The 22,577-nt window shown below is 38.7% G+C and overlaps 1 protein-coding gene across 4 annotated transcripts in view; it reads right to left on the bottom strand.

Moving 5' to 3' along the window:
• The window catches only part of LOC120777186, a 181,052-nt gene that overhangs the window by 57,301 nt on the left and 101,174 nt on the right, over positions 1–22,577 (bottom strand). For all 4 annotated transcript variants that reach the window (XM_040108352.1, XM_040108353.1, XM_040108354.1 and 1 more), the window contains exon 3: positions 6,449–7,609. In XM_040108352.1, coding sequence (XP_039964286.1) covers positions 6,449–7,601 — 1,153 coding nt within the window. In that variant the 5' untranslated portion in view covers positions 7,602–7,609. The remainder of the gene's footprint in view (positions 1–6,448; positions 7,610–22,577) is intronic.

Genomic DNA, 22,577 nt, shown 5'->3' with positions numbered 1-22,577 from the left:
ATGCGCGACTGTGCATGTGAATCGAAAAGTTGCCAGTTGCTACAACATACTATTTATTTACTCTGACGGTTTAAAGTTCTCCACTTCCTGTGAATGGGTAGGCTACATGGGTTTAAAGGATCCATCAGGCAGGATGATGGGCTTCATCAACGCTGCCGTGTTCTCTTTAGTCTTTTACAGCATTAATTTAACGGGATAATGCTTCCCTGTTTCGTAGCCATTGAGCCGGCTGGCTGGTGACTTCCTTAATGTGACAACGCGCGCCGGCAACACAACTTTGTAATGCGACAACAATAAACAAAGAACGGTCGTTGTGTGCTCTCACATGAAAGTCATGTGTTTAATTTATTTATTATTATGAGAATTTTAATTACACTTCGATCAATGGCTTGCACAACGTGTGCGTGTCTGTAAAAGCGTCCGTTAGGCGAACGGAAAATAATTGCGTGTAAATAACAAAGACGGAATTCAGTGTGGGAAGCGCTGTTGTTGAAAGCATGTAATGACAAAATTTAATAAGCATATTAATTATTTCATCAGTGTTGTTGATTTATTTAAAAACTATCAGTTGCGTTGTTAAGTTGGTGTATTGGTAACCGCAACTTCGCCGTAACTTCGCAAATTCAACATAAGGGAACATATTGTTTAACATACCGCCATTTTATAACAGGCGAGGATAATGGGCGAAGCGTTCAATCTGCCTCTATACCGCATCACGGTCTCAGAAGTATCTTTATACATAAGTATGTACATATGTATGTTCTTTCTTTATTATACCCTGACAAACTGAACGATCGGAATCAAGTTCTAGTATGGAAAACTTTCACATTTGACAAGATATATTTACGAAATTTGGTACAGATTATTTTCCAAGACAACAATGTAATCTCCGAAGAAATTGTTCAGATCGGTTAACTGTAGCACATAGCTGCCATACAAACCGAACGATCGGAATCAAGGGCTTGTATGGAAAGCTTTCGCATATGACGTGGTATCTTCACGAAATTTGGCATGGATCACTGTTTAAGGTAATAATATAATCTCCAAGAAAATTGTTCGGGACGGATTACTATAGCATATAGCTTTCATCCAAACTGAACACATAGTTACTAACAGAAATGCACCTGTGAAGGGTATTTAGCCTCGGTGTAAACCGAAGTAAACGTTTTTTCTTGTTTTCATCTGATTTCAGTTTTAGTTTATCTGAAAAGTAATTTTATATTCAGTATGTATACTCTCGCAATGAGCTGTTGAGAATACTAGTGTGAGCAAAAAAATAGAAAGGGTTTTTCATAATTTTAAAATTTCTACAAAATCTGTGTAGAACTTTTTTGACGTGGTTTTTTTTGGCCTCGACTCATTTCTGCCAGGATCCAAGACTCATCACCACTAATAATACGTTTAATGACATCCTATTGGTCGGAAAGCATTGTTTTAGGAACGTTAACGCGATCGTGTTTTTCGAAAAATTTAGTGATTTTCGAACTAATCGTGCACTCTCTTTTCTTTAGCTCAAATGATCTTTAACACTGGTTTTCGTTTATCCTTTCGATATTCCAACGACACCAGAGATCTTATCTTACTGTTAGTCGTCGATTTACAAGCACCAATTCCTTCATTTTATTGACGTGTTGATCATCAGTTGATATTGATTCCCGTCTTGGACGTGGTTCGTCGTTAACGCATTCTCGATCATCTTTTGAATAATTTGTAGCAATCAAAAATATTTAAAAGTAAATTATCACTCAAGGCCTTTTCTAACATTCAGAACATTTTCTCACCAGAAATTGGATTCCGCACACACAAATTAATAAAACTTCAATGTTGAATAATTTTAATCATCGCAAAACTCGCCGAATGCACTTTATGTACTTCAGAAAGACAAGCGTATACTAAACACTAATGATTATTTTAATGCGATAGTGAGCACAGATGTCAAATATATTTTTCTGAATGGGTTTTTGTGTGAAATTTAAATTAAAAAGACTTACTATTTTTTCTCACAGTAATATAATAGGGTTTTTTCAGCTAACGATTCTTTGTAATTCCTAATATTAATTGAAATAAATGTAGAGTGCATATGTATGTATTATATACAGTTATAAATGATCAGAATGACGAGATAAGCTGAGTTTTGAGTAACGTCTGTCCATGCAATCGATAACTTGTATATCGGTGGAAGGGACCATTGCCACGCCTACAAAATCCCATAACTGCGTCCACTCCCCATATAACTTACAGTGCGAAAACTCAATAATTACAAGAAAATTTCACAGCTAAGATCGTTTTTAAGAGCTTCATATGAGTCAGTATCGAATTTGACAAAGTACTTGGCAGCGCCGACACTTAAGTGAAGTGCCATATCTAAGGAACTAATCCATCAGTTTCTTCCAAATTTGGTAAATAAGAATATCCTAACACTTTTTTTACATTTTGAAAATAGGCGACAATGGAATAAAACTACGCCTGCTTCTTAAATACATCAGAACTTTTAATGTTATATAATTCTATCACTTTACAGAATGTTAACTATTTTTTATCAATGACATTATCGGAATACAATAATGCACTCTAAAAATTATCGATATCGAACCATACCCATCAATTGCTGAAATATCTTTATATGTGACCTGGTCTACGGAAAGGGGGCTTAGGTGTCAAAAAAAAGGAGAACAATTAATGAGATAACGAGAAACTGACGATTATTTTTAACAGCTTTTCCCAGAAAACTAGTTTTCGCACGTTAGCTTCCTTTTCGTAGACCAGGGCACATATGTATGTATATAAAAATTACGTGTTACGTTGTTTGTCCGCGATCGACTCCTAAACTACAGAACCGATTTTAGCAAAATTTTAACACACTGTGTCCAGTTTGAAGCAACTTAGAAGATAGGATAGTCAAAGCAATTCATAAATAAGAAATACAGTGAAAGCTGTATTAAATGTACGCTCTATTAAGGGGACATATTCCTTATCATATTGACAGGTCACACAATTTCTTGATATTTGTTAATACAATCTATTAAGCGGACAATTCTAATAACTGGACAGAAAGACTGATTCGTCAGTGTCTGTTTATTGGAGATTTTACTGTATATATTTCTAAACATACGCATGTATTCACAGTCCCACAAAAAAATTTAATACAGTTGAACTTCCACAACTCAAACTTCTGTAACTCGAAGTTCTCCATAACTCAAACACTTGAATTAGCAATAAAAGTCAAATTGCAAATAAATTTCCTGCCATATCTCGAAGTTTTTTGGTGATTCGAGTTAGGAAAGTTCAACTATAATTATAATTTTCAGTAAAATGCCAAATCTTAAAGGCCATTTTCTCAATGTCTGGTTAGCAGCCATTTGTTACTTAATTTCTGCTAAACTTAACAATATTCCTTTTTTCGGTAAAAACCTTTTCTAACTAGATCTGACCTCACATACATGCATTTGTATGTGTCATTTTAGGCTTCTGCGGTCAAAAAGTTTTAAAAATCGTATCATCAAGTGCTTGATTTCGTTAAACAAAATAAAAAATCATCACTCATGTAATAATAACAGTTTTTTTTTTAAATGGCTGATCAAAGATCACACGTGGACCCCTTTACCATACATATGTATGTATATAGTCCTTTGTGAGGCCATAGAAAAAAAGAATTCCTGTGTTCGAACCATAAATTAGCAAAACGCTTAGTAGCCAATAGAGATTTGCATAGGCGTTTAATTTCCATTCCGCCAGCTCGATGGGATGTCTGAAGATATGCGCTCCCAAGTGCTTAAATCTTGACCTCCCAAACGCGTCAAGTCACATCCACACACACCCTTCTTGTGTTGAGTTGCTTCCGCCTCATCTTATTTCATACAGCTTTAGTAGATAGCGTCTGGTAGGATTCCCAGCCTTACTGCTTGGATGCCAATAGCGTAATGGTCCGTTAAAAGCCCCAAAACTAAGGAGATGCTAGCCTTACCGAAGCCAAAGAGATCACTAGATATCTTGCGATCGATCTTGGGCTAAAAGGCTTTTGCGACAGCGCATATACCAATAGTGGCCCAGCACTGACCAAGCTTCCGCGAGGCCCAGCTATTCAGTAGTAGAACACAAGACAATACGGGAGTATCGATCCGCTACCATTCTAAAGATAGCGTTTCCAGGGTGCCTTTCATTGCTAGCTCGTCAGCTTAACAATTTCCTACGATTCCGTTGTGGCCTAGCACCCATACCAGTCTGATCACAAAGACACACAATGCCAAAGACACTTTTACCAGTATCCATGTTTAAAGCGGAGTTAGCCACCTGATGTTTATAATTTTATGGTATCATAATGATGTTTCGGTAAAATCAGTTTCAATTTCGATAGCATTCCTTTGTGAGAAACTTTATCGAACGTTTTTGTAATATACAAAAAAAAAGGGTAGAACCGATTTTTTTTTCCTCAGAGGCTTTTTCAATAATCTGTGTAATTCTGAATGAAAGAATGGTTAGCTCGAAACACAAACTGATGCGCTGAAATTCTTGTTTTTCGTTCTATGATTTCATCTAGATGTTTTATAAGAATTTTCTCAAAACACTTCGATATTATTATGGACCTGTAAGAAGATACATCACATCCTGGTTTTCTTGGCTTTTGATAACTTCAGCAATTTTCCAATAAGTTGCCACGTATTTAAGATGAACAACCGCATTAATAATGTTGTTAGTTTTTACTATAATACTACAGTAATCAGGTCGTAAACGGACAATTTTTTGTTTTTCAGATATTTGATTTTCTCACATAGCACACAGTTTGTGCAACTTGACATTTCGTCGCTTTCTTAGCTGGAAACAGTAAGATAATCTACGTGAGTTTCATATGGGGAGAATATTTTGGCTAAATAATTCGCAAATACTTCCGCTTCTTTTGAGTTAGCTCTGGCCCAACTATCAGCGCTTATTTCAATACGATATAATTGAGTTTATGGTGTTTGTAATTTGTTACAGCTCCTCCAAAGAGAGTAGTCAGAAATTCTTCCATTTGTTAGGGACCGTAGATATTTTTGCGAAACTTTCATTTTTGAACCTTTTAATTTTCCGATTAAGATCTTAAGAGAATTTATGTAAAATATGTATATTTATCAGCTGAACAACTAGTTTGATGCCACTTACGTCGCAGCTCTCTTCTCTTTCACATATTTTCATAAAATTTCTGCACCGGTGGTGAGTCGACGCGTTCATCAAAAGTTTCTTTCCATAAATTGATTTGTTGGTTATATGTCATGCAGCGTTGTTATGTGGGGACCAGATCTCGTCCACCTCAACATCTCAAAATTCAGAAGCGAAGAAGTAATTAATCATGGTGCTCTATAGCGTTTCCCATTGACCGGCTTCATTTTTGAAGAAATGTGGACCCTTAGAAAAAACAAATAGTGACTTTTTGTGGATGTAACGGCAACTCAACAATGACTTGTGGATTATCAACAAAGCAAATTCGACAATACTGTTTATTAGGGGACCCACTCAAAAAAAAAAATTAGCTTCATCGTTGAACAAAATTTTCTTGTGAAAATCGGGATCGGTGGCCATCTCGTTTCCGCTTGATGGTCGTACGAAATCCGACTGATGATTGCTTGAACTACCGACTCTGCTGGCCGATTAGATTTACATAGATATATTGACTGAATATGGGACGCGTACCGAACCTTTATTTTGATAAAAAATCTGCTCGCTTTGCAAACGTTGTTCCGGTAAGTCTATAAGGCCATTCATTACAATAAATTAAATCTGAGTGTACTTAAAACAAAGAACAGCTGGTAAAAAGACCACCCGAAGTTAGTTTTTTCTTGTTTTTGAGTTTAAGTCGAGCACTACGAGCTCCGTAGTGACCAAGACTATGACAAGGATAGAAGAGAATGAGAGAAGCATGAAAATCGGTTTCTTTCTCAACTGCACCGAAGTTCATTAAATAATTATTTTAACGCATATCTGCCAGATTTAAAAGAATTTTATGCAGTGAAAAGATTTGCACAGAATCATTTGACCGCATATGTAAATACCGTTATATGCACGTACATACATATATTAAAATTACGAAATAAGCCCGCTAACAAGCCAACGGCTTAACCCACACATCGCTATCACGTTTTCATTCCACCCTTTCACTCTTTTATAGTGTGGCATCCACAAGTCGACCTTTATGCGCGACGCCTGCTAACGACATTAATTTAATCCACTTTATTTTTAATTGCTAGCTACTTTTTCGTCAAGTCTACCGCCGCTAACGAGCGTCATCAATTCCGCCCAATCAGCGGTAGAGCGCGCTTTTCGCTCTTCGATCCACCAAATGACCGTCGTTTAGCCCGAATTCGGGGGCTACCCACATTAAACACAATCAAATGCACCTACATTTACATATGGTGTGTTTGCAAGTCTGACAATTATCTGCTGACATGCGGTAAAAGTGCTCGGAGGTACTCACGTGTGCAGAAGCGTGGCTCGTCGCTGCCGTCGCCGCAGTCGTTAATGTTGTTGCAGTACTTGCTGAGCGGCACACAGCGCATGTTCGCGCAGGTGAACTCGGACAGTGTGCATTGCTGCTGCGCGCCACTGGCCCCCGGCTTGGCGGTGGCGGTGGCCATCACTGCTGCCACGACGGGCGCCAAGGGCGGCGATGTTGCATCTGTCCTGGCAGTGGTTGTGTTGAAGGTGGAAGACGTGGCTGTCGCCGCTGTTGTGGTCGCTGCCGAGACAATGCAGAGGAAGCACAACGCCAGTAGTGGCACAAAGGCTCGGGCAGTGGTGGGGTGGTTAGTGTTAATATTAAGGATTGCTCTTGTAGTTGTTGCGCCGCCGCCAATGGGCTGAGCGCTACTCGCTTTCATTGTTGGTGTTGTTGGTTTTGCTGTTTTTGGTGCTGTTGTTGTTATTGCTGGTAAGCGAAAACCAGCGAACAGACTGTTGTACAAAGTCGGCAAGTAGCTGGACTGCAGCCTTTTCAAATGACTGCCATCGGTTGTGGCTGCTTTTGTTGCAACTTGAGTCGCGGCGCCTGTGTGCACCGCCAGCTTCAGCACCCGCATCACCGTCGTCATCAGCGCCGCCGCTTTTGTTTTCGGAATTGCGCTCTTAGTTGTTTCTGTTGTTGGTATTGTTGTTGCCTTTGGTTGAATTGACACTGTTGTGTGTGCGCGCGTCCGGTTGCTTTGCTTTGTGGCAGTTGCACGTTTTATAGTGGCAGCGGCGTTCTTGCGCGCACTGTCAGCGTGGGCAGCGTGGCCAGCGCGGGGCCACGGAGCGTATGTGGAATCCTTGAAAGCATCCAATTTACATTGCTGCTCTGGTGGCAGTGCATGTTGTTGCTCACATGTGCGCTGATTGCAGTCTCGCTGTTGCACGTGCGTGCTGTGGCAGCTCTTCGAAGGCGGCGAGTTTTCTTTGTTATTGCTTTTGTTGTTTTGGTTGCTATCACTGCTGACCAAGGGGCAGTGTCTGTGATTTCCGGCAATGTTCAGCATCTCGCTGAGTGCTTGAGTGCTTGTTTTGGTGTTTTTGTTGTACATTTCCGTTTGTTGTTGTTTCGGGGATTTTAAGCGCTTTTTGCTTTTGAATCTCTGCCGCCATTTTACCGACATTATTGCATCTGCAAGTGCAAAAGGAGAGTAAAAATTAAAACAATGCTCTTCATGTTGCTGCTTATGTTCATATGTGTGTGTGTGTTTGTTAGGATGTGTGCGCGTGTTCTATATGAGCGTTTGGACGTGAGGCATTTCACCATCATATATTAATATCATATATCATGTATTCACAACATACACTATTACAGTCTCCTCCATATAAATGGACACACTTTCAAAATTTATGAAAATTATGCAGTCAAAATTAATTTAAGCTATTTCTTGTTAATATTTTGTACGTTGTGTTTGTGTTGAAATACAAATATGGAATAAGTAATATTGAATGTCATGAGGTCAAACTTATTCGAATCGTAAAACAGCGCAAACATTGTTTTATGCCACAGATAATCAAGGGAAATAAAAAAGGGAAAAGTCACACAATTTTTTTTTTCAAAAATTACATTAGCTTCCAGACTCGGTTACTCAGAAGGTATAATATAAATACTTACTTGGATCCAACAAATACTAAAGCCGAGATTGATATCCACTTGCTTAGATACAATGGCGGATTTTGGATTATTAGATCTTATTATAGCCTATCAAATAGTCCCTCAACCTCATTGGTTTCCTTGGGTAAAAAACGGCCTTTTTTCAACAAATTTTTCTTACTTCAACTTTTTTACAAAAAATGAAAATTTCGCTAAATTTTTTTCAAATAGTCGTAATCGAAAAAAATGATACCCAAGTCTTTAAGAATTATGTATATCTCATATATCTGTGTAAAATTTCCTGAAGATCGGTTCAGTATTTCTCTTGAAATCATGCCAACCGATTTCAAAAACACGGTTTCGAGAAAAACGCGTTTCAAGACAGCTCACTTAGCCTAGCCAGCCTAGAGCGCACAAGTTCTGAAGGTTTTAGCTCCGAAACTATTACTCGGATCAGTTTGCAAATTTAGGACAATATTCTGGAGATGTTGTGAAATGTAACAAGACAATAAAACAATTCGATTTTTTGGAACCCGTAAACCCATGTAACCCCTTAACTCGGTCCGTGACTTGTATGTATATTGAACAACACATAATTCAACATAATCTCTAATAACAACGCTCAACAAATCTGAAGGAAAAAACTACGATAGATGCGGGTCTTTATGCCCTGAGGTGTCCTGATTACGAATTTGAATTAAAAAGTTTTAAATTTTTTGTCATTTTACTTAGTAAATGGTGGTGGTTTGACCTCTCCAACATAAATAATCTTAAGGTGTCAGTAGGGTAATCTTTTTTGAAATATTTTGTTTTTGCATTTTATGTTCCCTTATACCCTTAGAATTAAATAGAAACCCACTTTACCAATTTACCATTGGAAGGTTTCGAAAAAGGCGCAAAAAAATTCAAATGTTCCCAAAACATCATCCCTGCTAGATTCATAACTTTTTGTAATTTATTGACAATGTTATGACAATTCTTTTTCAATTAATTTTTGAAGATGCATTGACCAATGATTCCCTTTGTCCATAGAGCATACCAGATAGTTACTTTTTGAGCATGTACCGGCGTCTAAACAATGGTTTATAGATTATCATCACTCTAAATGGGACAATTTTGTTCATTAAGGTTGCCATTCAACCAAATGTGGCTGTGGACCCATTTACCGATTATTCGACGTAGCTAGCGTCCATTATTTTGGTAAGAAATTTGCGCGCTTTGCAAAGGTTGTTCCGTAGTATACCCAAATCAGAGTATAAATCATGTAACAACTTTCAAAAATTTGGCTTCAAAAAAAAAGTTGTCTTATTGAAAACCATAGGTCGAAAAAATGCCCGTTATCACATGTACCACGAATATGATTGACTTTTTTGACGGAATGTAATAAAAAGTGTTCTCTTAGATAAACAATTTTTAAAGACATTCCTGATCCTGTAAAATCTCAGTATATACTTACATATGTAGGCATTTATAAGTTTGAAAATTAAGTTGAAATGCTGAAGTTTCCTTGAAATTTTGCTGATTATTCTACAGAACTTTGATATGGAGCACACAATTCGGCAGGAAAATTGTTAAATTAAAATATAGTTGTGGTCTAATTATCTGACCAAAACTGTAGGCAATTAGATGAGGACGTGAGTAGAGATATAAAGAGAAAAGTCAGGAGTACAACGACTAAAGTGCAACGCCATTTTGACAAAAACCTTTTCAACTGACAGCGCTGGTTAATTATGGTCAACAATGACTTCCAATTATATCATCAAGAATGTAATCATATAAAACGAAGGAAAAAGTGGCGACTGGACGGCATAATATTTCTCATACTTGCTGAAAATATAAAAATAAACTGAATATGATGAGAAAAACATAAAGGTATTTTTGTGGTTTAAAATTGGACATTTAAAAAAAATTGTGAGGAATATTTGTGTACATGGATCGTTTTTCATGATAAGTAGATGTCTCGTATAAATTTAAATTAGAATGAATTGTTAATACCCCTACGGTAGCGAAAATGGAAAGATCTCAAGATAATACCTATGTCTCTGGATCTCTATAAAAAACCGGTTATTTCATGTCTTTTGTTTATTTCATTCAGATTATACTTGCCTTGAGAATGTCCATCAACTTGCTGAATAGAGAAATCAATGAGAGAGCAAAAGCCGACTAATCAAATTCTCAATTCTTTGATGTTGTTAAAGTTCCATTAGCTATTTCACTGCGAGGAGGTTTCAGTAGCAGACAGCAGTGCAGCTAAAGAACAATGTGATTATCTTATCGTTTTTACATCTCAGTCCCTGAGTTATTTGACGAAAAACTGTGAAGAGCGTGGTTTAACTGTTATCCAAAATTCAGTTGGTAAAAAGTAATACTTTAAAAGATGTTTTATCGATGATCTTTCTGCCTTTTATAAATGTCTTTACTATTTAAACGCCTCTTATTAAAGAACATTTTTAGTCATGTGGTTTTCAATGAGGCAATACTTTGAAATATTGAGCAGACTTACTCCAGAATAATGTTTGCGTCCTCTGTAGGCATTCTGCGTCCAATATTTGTCGAGATAAACGCTCGAAAGCGGCGGTAATTCGAGCAAGCATGGATCGGTTTCGCACATCATACTAGTGGATAATCAAATCCAACGCAGGATAACTCTTGCCAACAGGTGATACTTCGGACTAAGTAGCCAATTGAGAAATAAAGTCCTCTCTCAACGAATAAAAACCAAACTCTATAAGTCACTCATAAGAAAAGTTCTGCGAAAGATTTATGGTCCTTTGCGCGTTGGCCACGGCGAATACCGCATTCAATGGAACCATGAGCTGTATGAGATATATGACGACATTGACATAGTTCAGCGAATTAAAAGACAGCGACTAACACTCCAGCTCTGAAAGTATTCAACGCAGCACACGCCAGGGGAAGCAGAGGAAGAGGAAGACATCCACTCCGTTTTAAAGAGCAAGTACGGAAGGACCTAGCTTCGCTTGGAATATCCAATTGCCGCCACGTAGCGAAAAGAAGAAACGACTGGCGCGCCGTTGTTAACTCGGCTATAATCGCGTAAGCAGTGTCTACGCCAATAAAGAAGAAGAGGAAGACTAGTGGATAATGCACATCCTCGATGATGCCCGAGAGTGCGCACCGAAGACGCTATTACTGCTGTAGAGCAGAGTATCGGAGAAGAACCGAATGAGTCCAACTGGCTGTGTATATTGACTTTATGAAGATTTTGAAGAAGGAACTTGGTTTGCGAGCATACAAAATCCAACTCGTGCCAGAATTGAAGCCAACTGACTAACAAGGGCGTTGCACATTCGGTGAATGGGCCCAAAGTAAGATGGCCACAGATCTCGATTTTCACAAAAAATTTTCGGTCAATAACGAAGCTCACTCCTGGTCGAATGGATATGTTAATAAACAAAATTGTCGCATTTGTAGTGATGATAATCCACAAGCCATTGTTGCAACGTCATTACATTCTAAACAAGTCACTTTTCGGGATGTGCTGATGTCAGAGGTAATCATCGGTTCATACTTATTCTAAAATTAGTGTTTGCCCTATTTTTACCGCCAATGAAGAACGCTAAAGGGTCATGAGTAATGACTTTTTAATGATGAATTTATCAATGAACTTATTGAAGGAAAATTTTGATGACTCTTCATCGTAGCTTTGTGTGTTTTGTCCAATCAAAAATTAATATTATATTAAATTCACAGTTCTTGCGTACAAAAAAATTCACAGTTCTTGCTTTCCATATGAATTTCCAAAACCAATAAAATCGAATATAGCTTCGGTAGAAAAATGTGAATCCAGGATTACTACAAATAACGTTGAAAAATTAATATCATAACTGAATTCAACACAACTGCTTGGCTTTTAAAACGACCTCTAAAGTCAAGCGCTTTCGATTGATTTTTTTTATAGCTGTACATCACTATTTTACGCATTTCAATTACCAACACCATTTAAAAAAAAAGTAGTTTTGTAGGCGATCAAGAAAAAATATGCATTCCATGGAGAAAGTCATTAAACCGGGTAAAGTACCGGTTTAGTAAAAGAAGAAAAATAATAAAAAAAAATATTTAAACAGTCAGCGCCTTTTTACATCTCAAGTCTTTTGTCACTGTGTTAGTGCCATTTCATGTTTTTCACTTCTGCTCTTGCGCTTCTGTGTGTTTGTGTGTACGTACACCTCAGATTTACGTCAGAAGTTTTCGAATACAAACTTTAGCAATGCGCGAAGAATCGCATAAAGACTTTATTTTTTCAACAACAATTTTGATTTATCTCGTCACGAAATAATAAAAATGAGATTTTCTTTCAACTCGAGCACTTTTTGCGAAATTCGCCTCACATCTGGAAGACGCATGTATGTGTGTTACGGCTTGAAGTTGACTTCTCTACGCAACTATTCTTTTGCAATTTGTTATATTTCCAAGCATCTGGACCGAAGTGCACTGACGTTGCCTAACACGCGGAAAATACTGCAAAACTTTTGGAGCGAGCGGCGCCCCGTGCGCTTCATTGCAGGCTTGTCGTTTGACAGATTGATTGACTCTGCTGCTTGGCAACGACGAGGTGGTATGTGGCACTAGCTGTTGTAGCTCTTGTTACAAGCATCTAATTTAAGTTGGCGTTGCTAGTGGCGGCCGGCGAATTCAGATAAAGGGTGATATATCATACAAATTGGATTTGAAAATTTTGAGCTCTCAACTTTCTTCATTCCACTCGAGAAAAGAAATATTGCTTGTTGATGCGAAAAATACAGCTGAAGTCAAGTTTTGGATTGATGACGAGTTTCCGGGCACTGTCCAGAAAAAGTAACTATCAAAGATTGGTATGTTAAGTTAAGACATGGTGAAATGAGCACCGAAGCCGCTGAACGCAGTGGATGTCCAAAAGAAGTTGTTACCGACCAAGACATTAAACAAGTTTACAAAATAATTTTGGATGACGTGAAGTGAAGTTCTTCCAGATAGCAAGCACTCTAAAGATATCAACTGAACGTGTACATCAAATCATTCACGAATATTTGGGTAAGAGACAGCTCTGTGCAAAGTGGTTGCCATGTGAGCTCAATTTTGACCAAAAACAACGACGAGTTGAAGATTGAAAGCAGTGTTTTGATATGTTCAAGCGTAATGAACCCGAGGTTTTGCGTCGATATGTGAAAATGGATGAAATCATTTATCATCATTTTATTCCAAAGTTCAATCAACAGCCATCCGAGAGGACTGCATACGATGAACACGCTCCAACGCTTGGAAAAACTCAACAGTCGGCTGGCAAGGTCATGGCGTCTGTATTTTGGAATGCGCAAGGAAAAATTTTTATGGCCTACCTTGAAAATGGAAGGACCATCAACAGCGACTATTACATAGCGTTATTGTACCGTCTGAAGGACGAAACCGCCGAAAAGCTGACATAGTTAAAGAAAACGAAAGTGTCGTTTCATCAAGACAATGCACCGTATCACAAGCCAGTGAAAACGATGGAAAATATTCATGAATTCGGCTCCGAATTGCCTCCATATTCTACAGCTCTGGCTCCTAGTGACTATTTCCTGCTGTCAGATCTGAAAAGAGTTTTCGCTGGGAAGGAATATTCTTCGAATGAAGAGGTGAATTAGGCTCCGAATTGCCTCCATATTCTACAGATCTCTAGTGACTATTTCCTGCTTCAGATCTGAAAAGAGTATTCGCTGGGAAGGAATATTCTTTGAATGAAGAGGTGATTGCCCAAGCAAAATTTTGCAACAAAAGGCAAATCGTACTACAAAAATGGTATCGCGAAAATGGAGGGTCACTATAATGTATACCACAGTTTATTAGATATCGACTAACATACATACATATGTCATATGTTTGCTTCCTGATAGTATCCTAGTGGTCTCTGTATGATATGTGATATTTGGGGGAATCGATGACTGACATTCGGTTTCCAAAAAGATAGCTCGGTATTATTTTCTTGCTTTCTTATAAGTTTACAACTACATCTTATGACAGATAACGACAGCTTGTCTTTCCAAGTGCGGTCGGTCTGTTTGAAGAATTGATATAGTGTGTTCGATTCGCCTCTCTTCTTTCTAACGTTTTTCGAATCAAAGACACCTGTTGTGCTTTTAAAGACATTCAATACAAATTGGTCTAATTACGGTCATGTACAATTATTGAGAGAAGCATTTAGCAAGGAAACTATTCAGTTCAAGAGAAGGAGTAATGGGTTAGGTTAGATGGCTGATCTCTCAACATGGCGGAGAAATTATCCTTAGACTGCTATGTATAGCACAGACGAAAAACCCCTTTATTGGGTATCAATTAACGGCAAAGCGCCCTGAACCTATCACAAATCTGCTTGGGTCTTTTATTTACATTTACTCTAATTCACGAGGATGTATTAAAGTATGAGATCCGAGGTGTTTTTTGCTTTGCTGAGTCAACTTCGGAACGTTCAATGTGGAAGTGTTGAGATGATTATATTTTGTAAACAGTTGATGCAACTGGCATTCGGCAAGATATTCAATCTTAGTGCAAGAATCCCGGTCGGACTGTATCCAATTAGAACTCCTACAATCATTGAGGCCTTGTGAGAGCGAACAGTCCCTCAGACTTCTTATGATTTACTCTAGGCCAGAATGATCTTGCGACAGCAGGTACAGCTACTTGTGGTTGGGTAATGACGGCTTGTTTGAGACCCGAAAATCCGGTAGTGAACCGCATTACTATGGAATGAATGTCACTTCGTCACATGCAGGTGAGTTCACATGTATATCGCCTAAGATGGGTTTCGGAAAACAGTTTCCTACGTAGAAAACTCCAAGGCAAATCAACATACGGCTTGAAAGTTTGTAGGAAGAATTTCTAAAATTATCCTCCCTTTCATATAAGAAATAAAACACTGTTTCTGCGCGGGCTTTATGCTTTTTATCGTTATTTGGACCGTTTTTCACATTTTGTACACGCCTAAAAAACATTAAAAACGGAACAACATTCGATCTTTCTTTACAGTTTTTTTTATTGCCCCTGCCACGCTTTGGTCTCCGGGGTGCAATGTGCGAAAATGAATGAATGTTGAAAATTGATTAAAGTGTATTTTGAACACGAGTACAATGGAGGGGCTGGGCGGTGTCATAGCGGAAGAGCAACAATGCTGCTACAGAAGCAAAAATAAGAAGTGATGAAATCAAAATAACAGAGAATTTCAACAGTAACGGCAGCAGCAACCGTTTGAATTGGCGGTTGCCCGACATCGACCGCATTCGCCGACACAGATCTCCGCCAGCGCCCCGCTCCGTGGCTGCCACTGCCACAGTCGATGTGGTGTCAATGTGATAAAGCGTTCGTTTTTTTCTCATAAATCCCACTTCGCGCAAAAACTATGAAAAGTAGTAGACAACAGAAACAACAACCACACACACACATACACACACTCTCATAAAAGCAGCAAAAACTACGCACTGCAGCAAACATGTCGTCGCTGTTGTCAGCGCTATTGACGGCAATGATAACAACAATAAGGCGAAAACGCAACAACAACAGCCATTGTGTGGGTGTTGTGCACAATCGGAAAAACGACAGACAAACTGACCGAACGCAAACAACCGCAATGGCAGCGCATTGGCGATGATTTATTGCGACCGGCTGACACGACAACGAGCGCAGCGCGCAGTCGAACGAGAGCAACAGAAAGTGTACAACAATACCAACAATAAATACAAATAAATGAATGAATAAAGAATAATGCAACGCGAAATGCAGCAACAATTAAATCAATTTAAAAACAACACACCCACACACACATGCAAACCTGCTACCATACATGTGAGAAGCATGCTCTTGCATGAATGCGCTTGTACGGGTATGTCTGTGCACAACACGGCGTTCGCGAAATCCAAACAAGTTCAAAATGTGTTAAATTATTTCTGCTTTTATTGCTTTTGTTGCTTTGAATTGTTGTTGTGTTTTTGTGCTTATTGCTTCATCGTTTTAAGTGTAGCATTTCCATTCTAATTTCAAGCCTCGCATTTACATACTTACATACATATATGCGGATGCATGTGTGAGTGTATGTGTGAAAATTATCTGAATGCCGCACTCGTGGCTGGGCGTGTGCAATTAAAATTCATAAATTTTACATTTCATTTGATTCAAACTTTTTCCTTTGCTTATGTTTTGTTTGCTTCCCATTCTATGTGATCCGGTGTACGGTTTCGCTCCGTGTTGGGTTTGACTGTGTTCACACGAGGACTCTGTTTGTCGCTCTAAGCGGTTTGACTGTTGTGTCAAAGATGACTTCTTTGCCTACCCTGGCGTTAAAGTCACCAAGCACGATTCTGACATCGTGGCGGGAGCAGCGCTCATGGGTATTTCCAAGCGCTCATAGAAGGTATCTTTGATCAGATCGTATTTCTCTTCCGTCGGGACGTGGGCGCAATCCTGCGATATGTTAAAGAACTTGGCTTTGTTGCGGATTGTGGCTAGACGTTCATCCAACGGGGTGAATGCCAGGATCGGCGACGGAGTATCTCTCTCATCACGAATCCTTCACCGAATTTTCGCTCCTTTATATGGCCACTATAGTAAATGCCACAAGGATCTACTCGTCGCAGTCTTTGTCCCGTCCATCGCATTTCTTGGACGACCGTGATGTCAGCCTTCACTCTAACGAGAGCACCAACCAGCTGGGCAGCGGCACCTTCCCAATTAAGGAACCGGACAATCCAGGTGCATGCGCTAAAATCGTTATCCGTAATGCGTAAAATAATCATTTCTGGCCACTCCCAAGTGACGCTCAGAGAACTTTACTAACTTCAATGAATTTCTTGGAACCAGCAGTAATGCTGTTATTGGCCTTTGAATCCAATGCAGAATAACTCTTGCCAACAGGTGCTACATCGAATGGAGTATGCAACTGAGAAGTAGAGTCCTCTCTAGACGAACGAAGACCAAATTCTACAAGTCACTTATCATCCCCGTCTTGGTATATGGTGCTAATTCATGGACGTTGACAACATCTGATGAGTCGGCGTTACGAGTTTTCGAGATAAAGATTCTGCGGCTGTACAGGATATTCGACGCCACCGACATAGTTTAGCGAATCAAGAGACAGCAGCTATGCTGGCTAAGTCATGTCGTCCGAATGGACGAAAACTCTGAAAGTATTCGACGCAGTACCTGTCTAGGGGAACAGAGGAAGATCAAGATCTCTGCTTCGTTGGAAAAGAAGAAGAATCTGGCTACACTTGGGAACTCCAATTGACACCAAACAGCGAACAAGAAGAATGACTGGCGCGCTGTTGTTGAATCGGCTATAACCGCGTAAGCGGTGTCTACTCCAAAAAAGAATAAGATAATCAATATGTTACAGTCGTGTTAACGCAACGAGCGACACAAAGAGAAAATTTGCTTGCTATGGGGCGACAAAACCATCCTCGTCTGAACGCAGACGATGTTCCATTTGCCATAGGTTTTGGGCGCGTTGTTTGCTTGCTTATTTTGGGCCCATCACACATTGCTCGTGCTATTAAAAAGTCATCATCATTACGACAATGTTGACGCGCTCGTTGAATGTCTAGACAGACATTTAAATGAAAATTGTCGCAAATTTTGCCTGCATTTGAAAAGCGCTTGTCGCGATTTTATTCTCCCCTTCTAAAACTGTATGTTGATATAAATAAATACATGGACAGACATGCGCTTACAATTATGCAAAATAAGGGTAAGGGGATATGCCCTTTGCATAAGTTTTTGAGGTGAGAAATGGAACTAATTAGACTAGTGTAGAGCTGGATAACCTTTCAGCATCCATACTCGGTAGGTCGCTGAGTACGAAAAATCCTTTGTCATTTTCGAGATTTCATAAAATAACTGTTTTTACTAAAGAAGAGAAAATAATCTACTATATCGAATAACAAAGCGCACCAAAAAAGCTGTTGTTGCTGTGAAGCAGAGTGTCGAAGACATCATGCGCCGAAATTGGAGCTGTCTCCATCTACTTTATAGAAGATTTTGACGTAGGATCTTGGTTTTCGGGTTTACAAAACTCGTGAGTTTACCAACTTGTGAAAGCATTGATGCCGAACTAACAGCAAACTCGTTCCAATTCCGATGAATGGGCCCAAATGAGATTTGGTTCAGCGAGGAAGTTCATTTTTGGTCTGCTAGTAAATAAAATTGTGGCATTTGGAGGAGTGATTGTCTATGTACATGCTACTTTTGCGACGCCTTTATATCTTCAAAATGTAATCTACGGACAGATGGAAACGTTAGCTCATATCTCTTCAAAGGAAGGGAATGCTATAAAGTCATGATTAATGACTTTTTCGTACTTGAGTTGGAGGATGTTGATGTGGATGATTTTTGGTTCTAACAAGATGGTGCTACAAGCTATACAGCAACGAAGCAATCTATTTATTGACGGAAACCCGTGGGCCGGTGGTGTGGTCTCCAAGATCGCGCGATATAACACCACTAGACTATTTTTGGTAGGGTTATGTCAAGTCGCTTGCTCACGCAGATAATAGATTTTGGAAGATAATATTTGGTCTAAATATCTAATTTTTCTCCTTAGTTAACAAATACTAAGAATTCAGACAAAGTATTATACATATCATCTCCATAAAAACATTGGAGCATCAAATTCGGAATGTTTGACTTTCACCTCTTTGGTCTCACTGCATTTACATCAATACAGATACAAAGAGACATGTAGCGTTTGAAAATTAGTAACTGACAATTCCTCTGGGCATATCACGAGAATACCCCATACGTATGTACATATGTTAGTATGTATTGGCCAAAATGAATTGAAAGATGGGATTTTTGTGCTACCGCAGTAAGTGAAAGCCTCTACAGTTTTTATTCAGACAATCTGTTATCATGTTGTACGTATGTATGTACATACTATATATGCGCGGATATGTTTCAGCTTTTCGTTAGAGAAGAATAAACAGCTAACTGAAAAGGCTGTCATGCCGTTATGTGACATCCATGAGGGCGGAAGTAGAAGCTATAGCAGATATACCACACATAAGAATGTGTGGTAACTACATTTGGAACACAAAAAAATTTAAAAATCAAAAACTCAAACCAATGAGCTGGGTAGCTTATGTTCTCCATTCAGCTGTCATCCGCTTACCGGAAGAGAACTTGATTTTCCTCTGCGTCAAGTTTGTTTAAAAACCGGCAGTAAACAACATATAAGTACAGTTAGTCTTTACATACATTGGGATTTATCGAGTATATATTTAAGTATTGAATTTCTCGATTTTTTTTTAAAGCAAATTAAAGCTATTTTTTTTTATTGGCACAAAAAGCTGTGCTTTGTTAGAGCTGATATACATACTACATACTACATAAGTATGTATGTATGTCTTTTACTATTATATCATGTCATATATTTCAAGCAGACCGACGTCCGGGCTCTTGAACATATGAAGCTGAGCTATAATAAATTTTATGGATGCTCTAAGTCACGTTAACTAATATTAGGTTATGTTAAGATGTCGATCCTAAGAGGAAACTCCTATATAATTCATCATACGATCCTTACAAATCGACAAAGCGCCTTAAACCTATCACAAATTTGTTGAAACGGCTAAATTTAGTTTTGGTTATGGCTCATGGTACGCCGAGTGCAAGACAGCCGAGATGCTTCAATCTCAGTCTGTCTGGATAACGGAGGATGACAACTTGCGGCCGATAAGATTTTTAGCCCTACTGCACGAATGCCCATTGAACAATGCCCAATAGGAACATTGATTTGACATAAAATTAGAGCATTTTAAAGAAATAATCTCCAACTACTTTGGATAGGAAATTTTGAGAGGACTACAATAAAAGAGATTTTAAAAGAAACCTAATTATTTTGGAACGATCTTTATTCTTTATAATGCCTTCCAAATATTAAAGAAGCACTCTGAGTATAAATCATATATCATAATCGCTTAACAGATCTTTGAAAATATATGTAATTATGAAGGCTTTTAACAAATATGCGGTTGAAATATGAATCGGTGCTGATTACTATTCAATTATTCTTCTACTTTTTCTTTAGCAGTACAACTGTGCGTCGGCCGGGACCGAGATCACAAATCGCCAGTTGCCTCTATTATTTCTCTTGGCACCTTTGCTCTTGTTGGGGTATCATCTTCCATGCGGACAGCATGGACTAACTAACTACATAATAGGACGGGAATAATGATAGAGTAATAGAGCGTAATTTTTGTTCATCGAGAGAGGGATCTGTTTCTCAATTGCCTATCAATCAGAAAGTGGTATCTTTTGGCAATAATTATTCTACACTTGATCTCCTGGCTTCGATTATTCATGAAATTTATACCAGTTCCGAGTTATGCAAAGTTATTAACTTTTTTAAGTTTATAGCTGTCTACAAAGAAGCAATTTCCCAGATGCGAGCAATCTTTGTGTGTGATTTCCAGGTACTTTGTCTTGCCCACGTTCACTACTAGACCAACATCTTTCGCTTCTTTTTGCATGCTGGAAAATACCGCGCTGACAACCCCGTTGTTGAGGCCTATAATGTCAATATTATTTGCAAACCCCAGTAGCATTGTATTTTTGATTTTGTTAGATTTTCTTTCGCTTGAGATTAGCCTCACATATCGATCAGATCGGAGAGGTTTTTCATCACTTTGATAGAGCTGATGTTGCCGTATGAGTTTCGTCGGGATACCAAATTCAAACATGGCGTCGAATAGACAGCCCAAGTCAGTGCTGACGAGGGCGGTTTTTAAATCGACAAAAAGATGATGAATACAGTGGATTTGACAGGTCTAAAACCATACTGTATCTGATCCAATCAGTTTATTTGCTTAGGCTTAGATCCAGTCCAGAAGAATGAAAGGTTAAGACGTCTGAACCCGCTCTTTTCTTGTGGATAGGCCAAACTACACTCATATTCCAATCATTGGAAATGTATTTATTCGACCGAATCTTGCTTAACAGCTAGAACATGTATCTGACCAGCTCCGGATCGCCGGTTTTAAACAGCTCACCCGCTTATTCGTCGGTCCTTGGCGATTTGTTGTTCTTAAGCCACTTTAGAACTGTTTTCGCCTGATCTCGTTCATCGCAGCGCTGCCTTCGCCATTTAGAAATATCGACAAATTTTTTTCTCTCAATTTCGTATGTACTCTTGGTGTCTGTTATCAGGTTTCCAGGTCTTTACAGAAGTAATATAACAGAGTTACTCTTTACTTATACCCTAAAATTAGTGCGAATTGCAAAAATTATGAGGCTTAGTCCACTAATCCAATGACGGTTATTAAAATTCATCAAGTGCTAGAAGAAAGTAACCGTGGAGAGTGCTCCATGGGCGACAAAATTTGCGGTGGTTTAACCATTGAGCGACAAATGGTTTTGTGTGCATTTTGCATGTTTCTAGCTGATAAGAATGAAGGACACAGGAAATGCTATAAGGAAGCAACTAAAAAACAGGAAAGGCGCAGCGAGTGTGTCACTTTACCTCAGCCGGCGGATGGAAGAGGGAAAAAGACGATTACAAGCAAATGATTCAACCACAAGCTCCTATGAAATAATGAGACAAAGTTTTTCAACACCAAAATAGAGGGAAACAAGAAACCAGATTCAGCAAAGCGACAACGTTAAAAGGCAAAGTGAAAATGGCGTCAATTTTCAGTAATGAAAGAGTGAATGTAATACCGCACATAACGTAACACAACTATGCTGGCTTGGACGAAGTGCACACAAGTGCAGCTTTCGCAAACGAGTGTAACAAAGGCTTCCTGCATACACATACAAACATTGAGAATGCACAAGGAAGCGAGAGAGGAAAGAAGGAATTATGCGTGGGTCTATTCACTGGAAGGCTGCCGGATTATGAGGCGAAAAGCGGATTGTGTATTCGCCCGCAGTGCAAGTGATGGATTGTGGTGACAGCGTCAGCTGGCGCTAAGACTGCAACAGAAGTAACGAAGCAGCGGTTGCGCGAACTGATCCAGCCGCGTCAAATTTCACAAGCAAACAAATTTGAGATATATGTACATATGTATACATGTAAGTATGTAAAGCATATACATACATATGTATGTATATTTAGCAGTGCTGTAATCAGTTCTTTAAAAGTGCTATTAAAGTGAAATAAGTTAGTCTTTAATAGGTGATTCAAGAAGACCGCGTAGGTAGCCTTTTATATTTCGGGATTTGCGAACAAAAACAAATTTTAATGGTCGAAAATCGCTTTATTCCTTTTTAAAATATTCAGCTTTAAGAACTATACATTTTTGCATGTGTTTGAACCAATTTTCGAAGCTTTTTTGCCACTCTGACTGAGGTATCTCCAAAACATGTTTTCTGAACGCATCAAATGCCTCTTCAGGTGTCGATAAACTTTGATCTCTTAGCTTATTTTTTACTAACGGGAATAAAAAGAAACCATTAGGTGTCAAATCATGAGTAAAAAGAGGATGACTCATCAATTCGATGTTTTGAGTGCTCAAAAATGCAGTTGTTTCAGTCGTTGTGTGAG

Source organism: Bactrocera tryoni, chromosome 5 (genome assembly GCF_016617805.1).
Source record: "Bactrocera tryoni isolate S06 chromosome 5, CSIRO_BtryS06_freeze2, whole genome shotgun sequence".
Taxonomy (NCBI): Eukaryota; Metazoa; Arthropoda; class Insecta; order Diptera; family Tephritidae; genus Bactrocera; species Bactrocera tryoni.
Note: the sequence above shows the minus strand (reverse complement) of the source record. Positions and strands in the feature narration are given on the sequence as shown.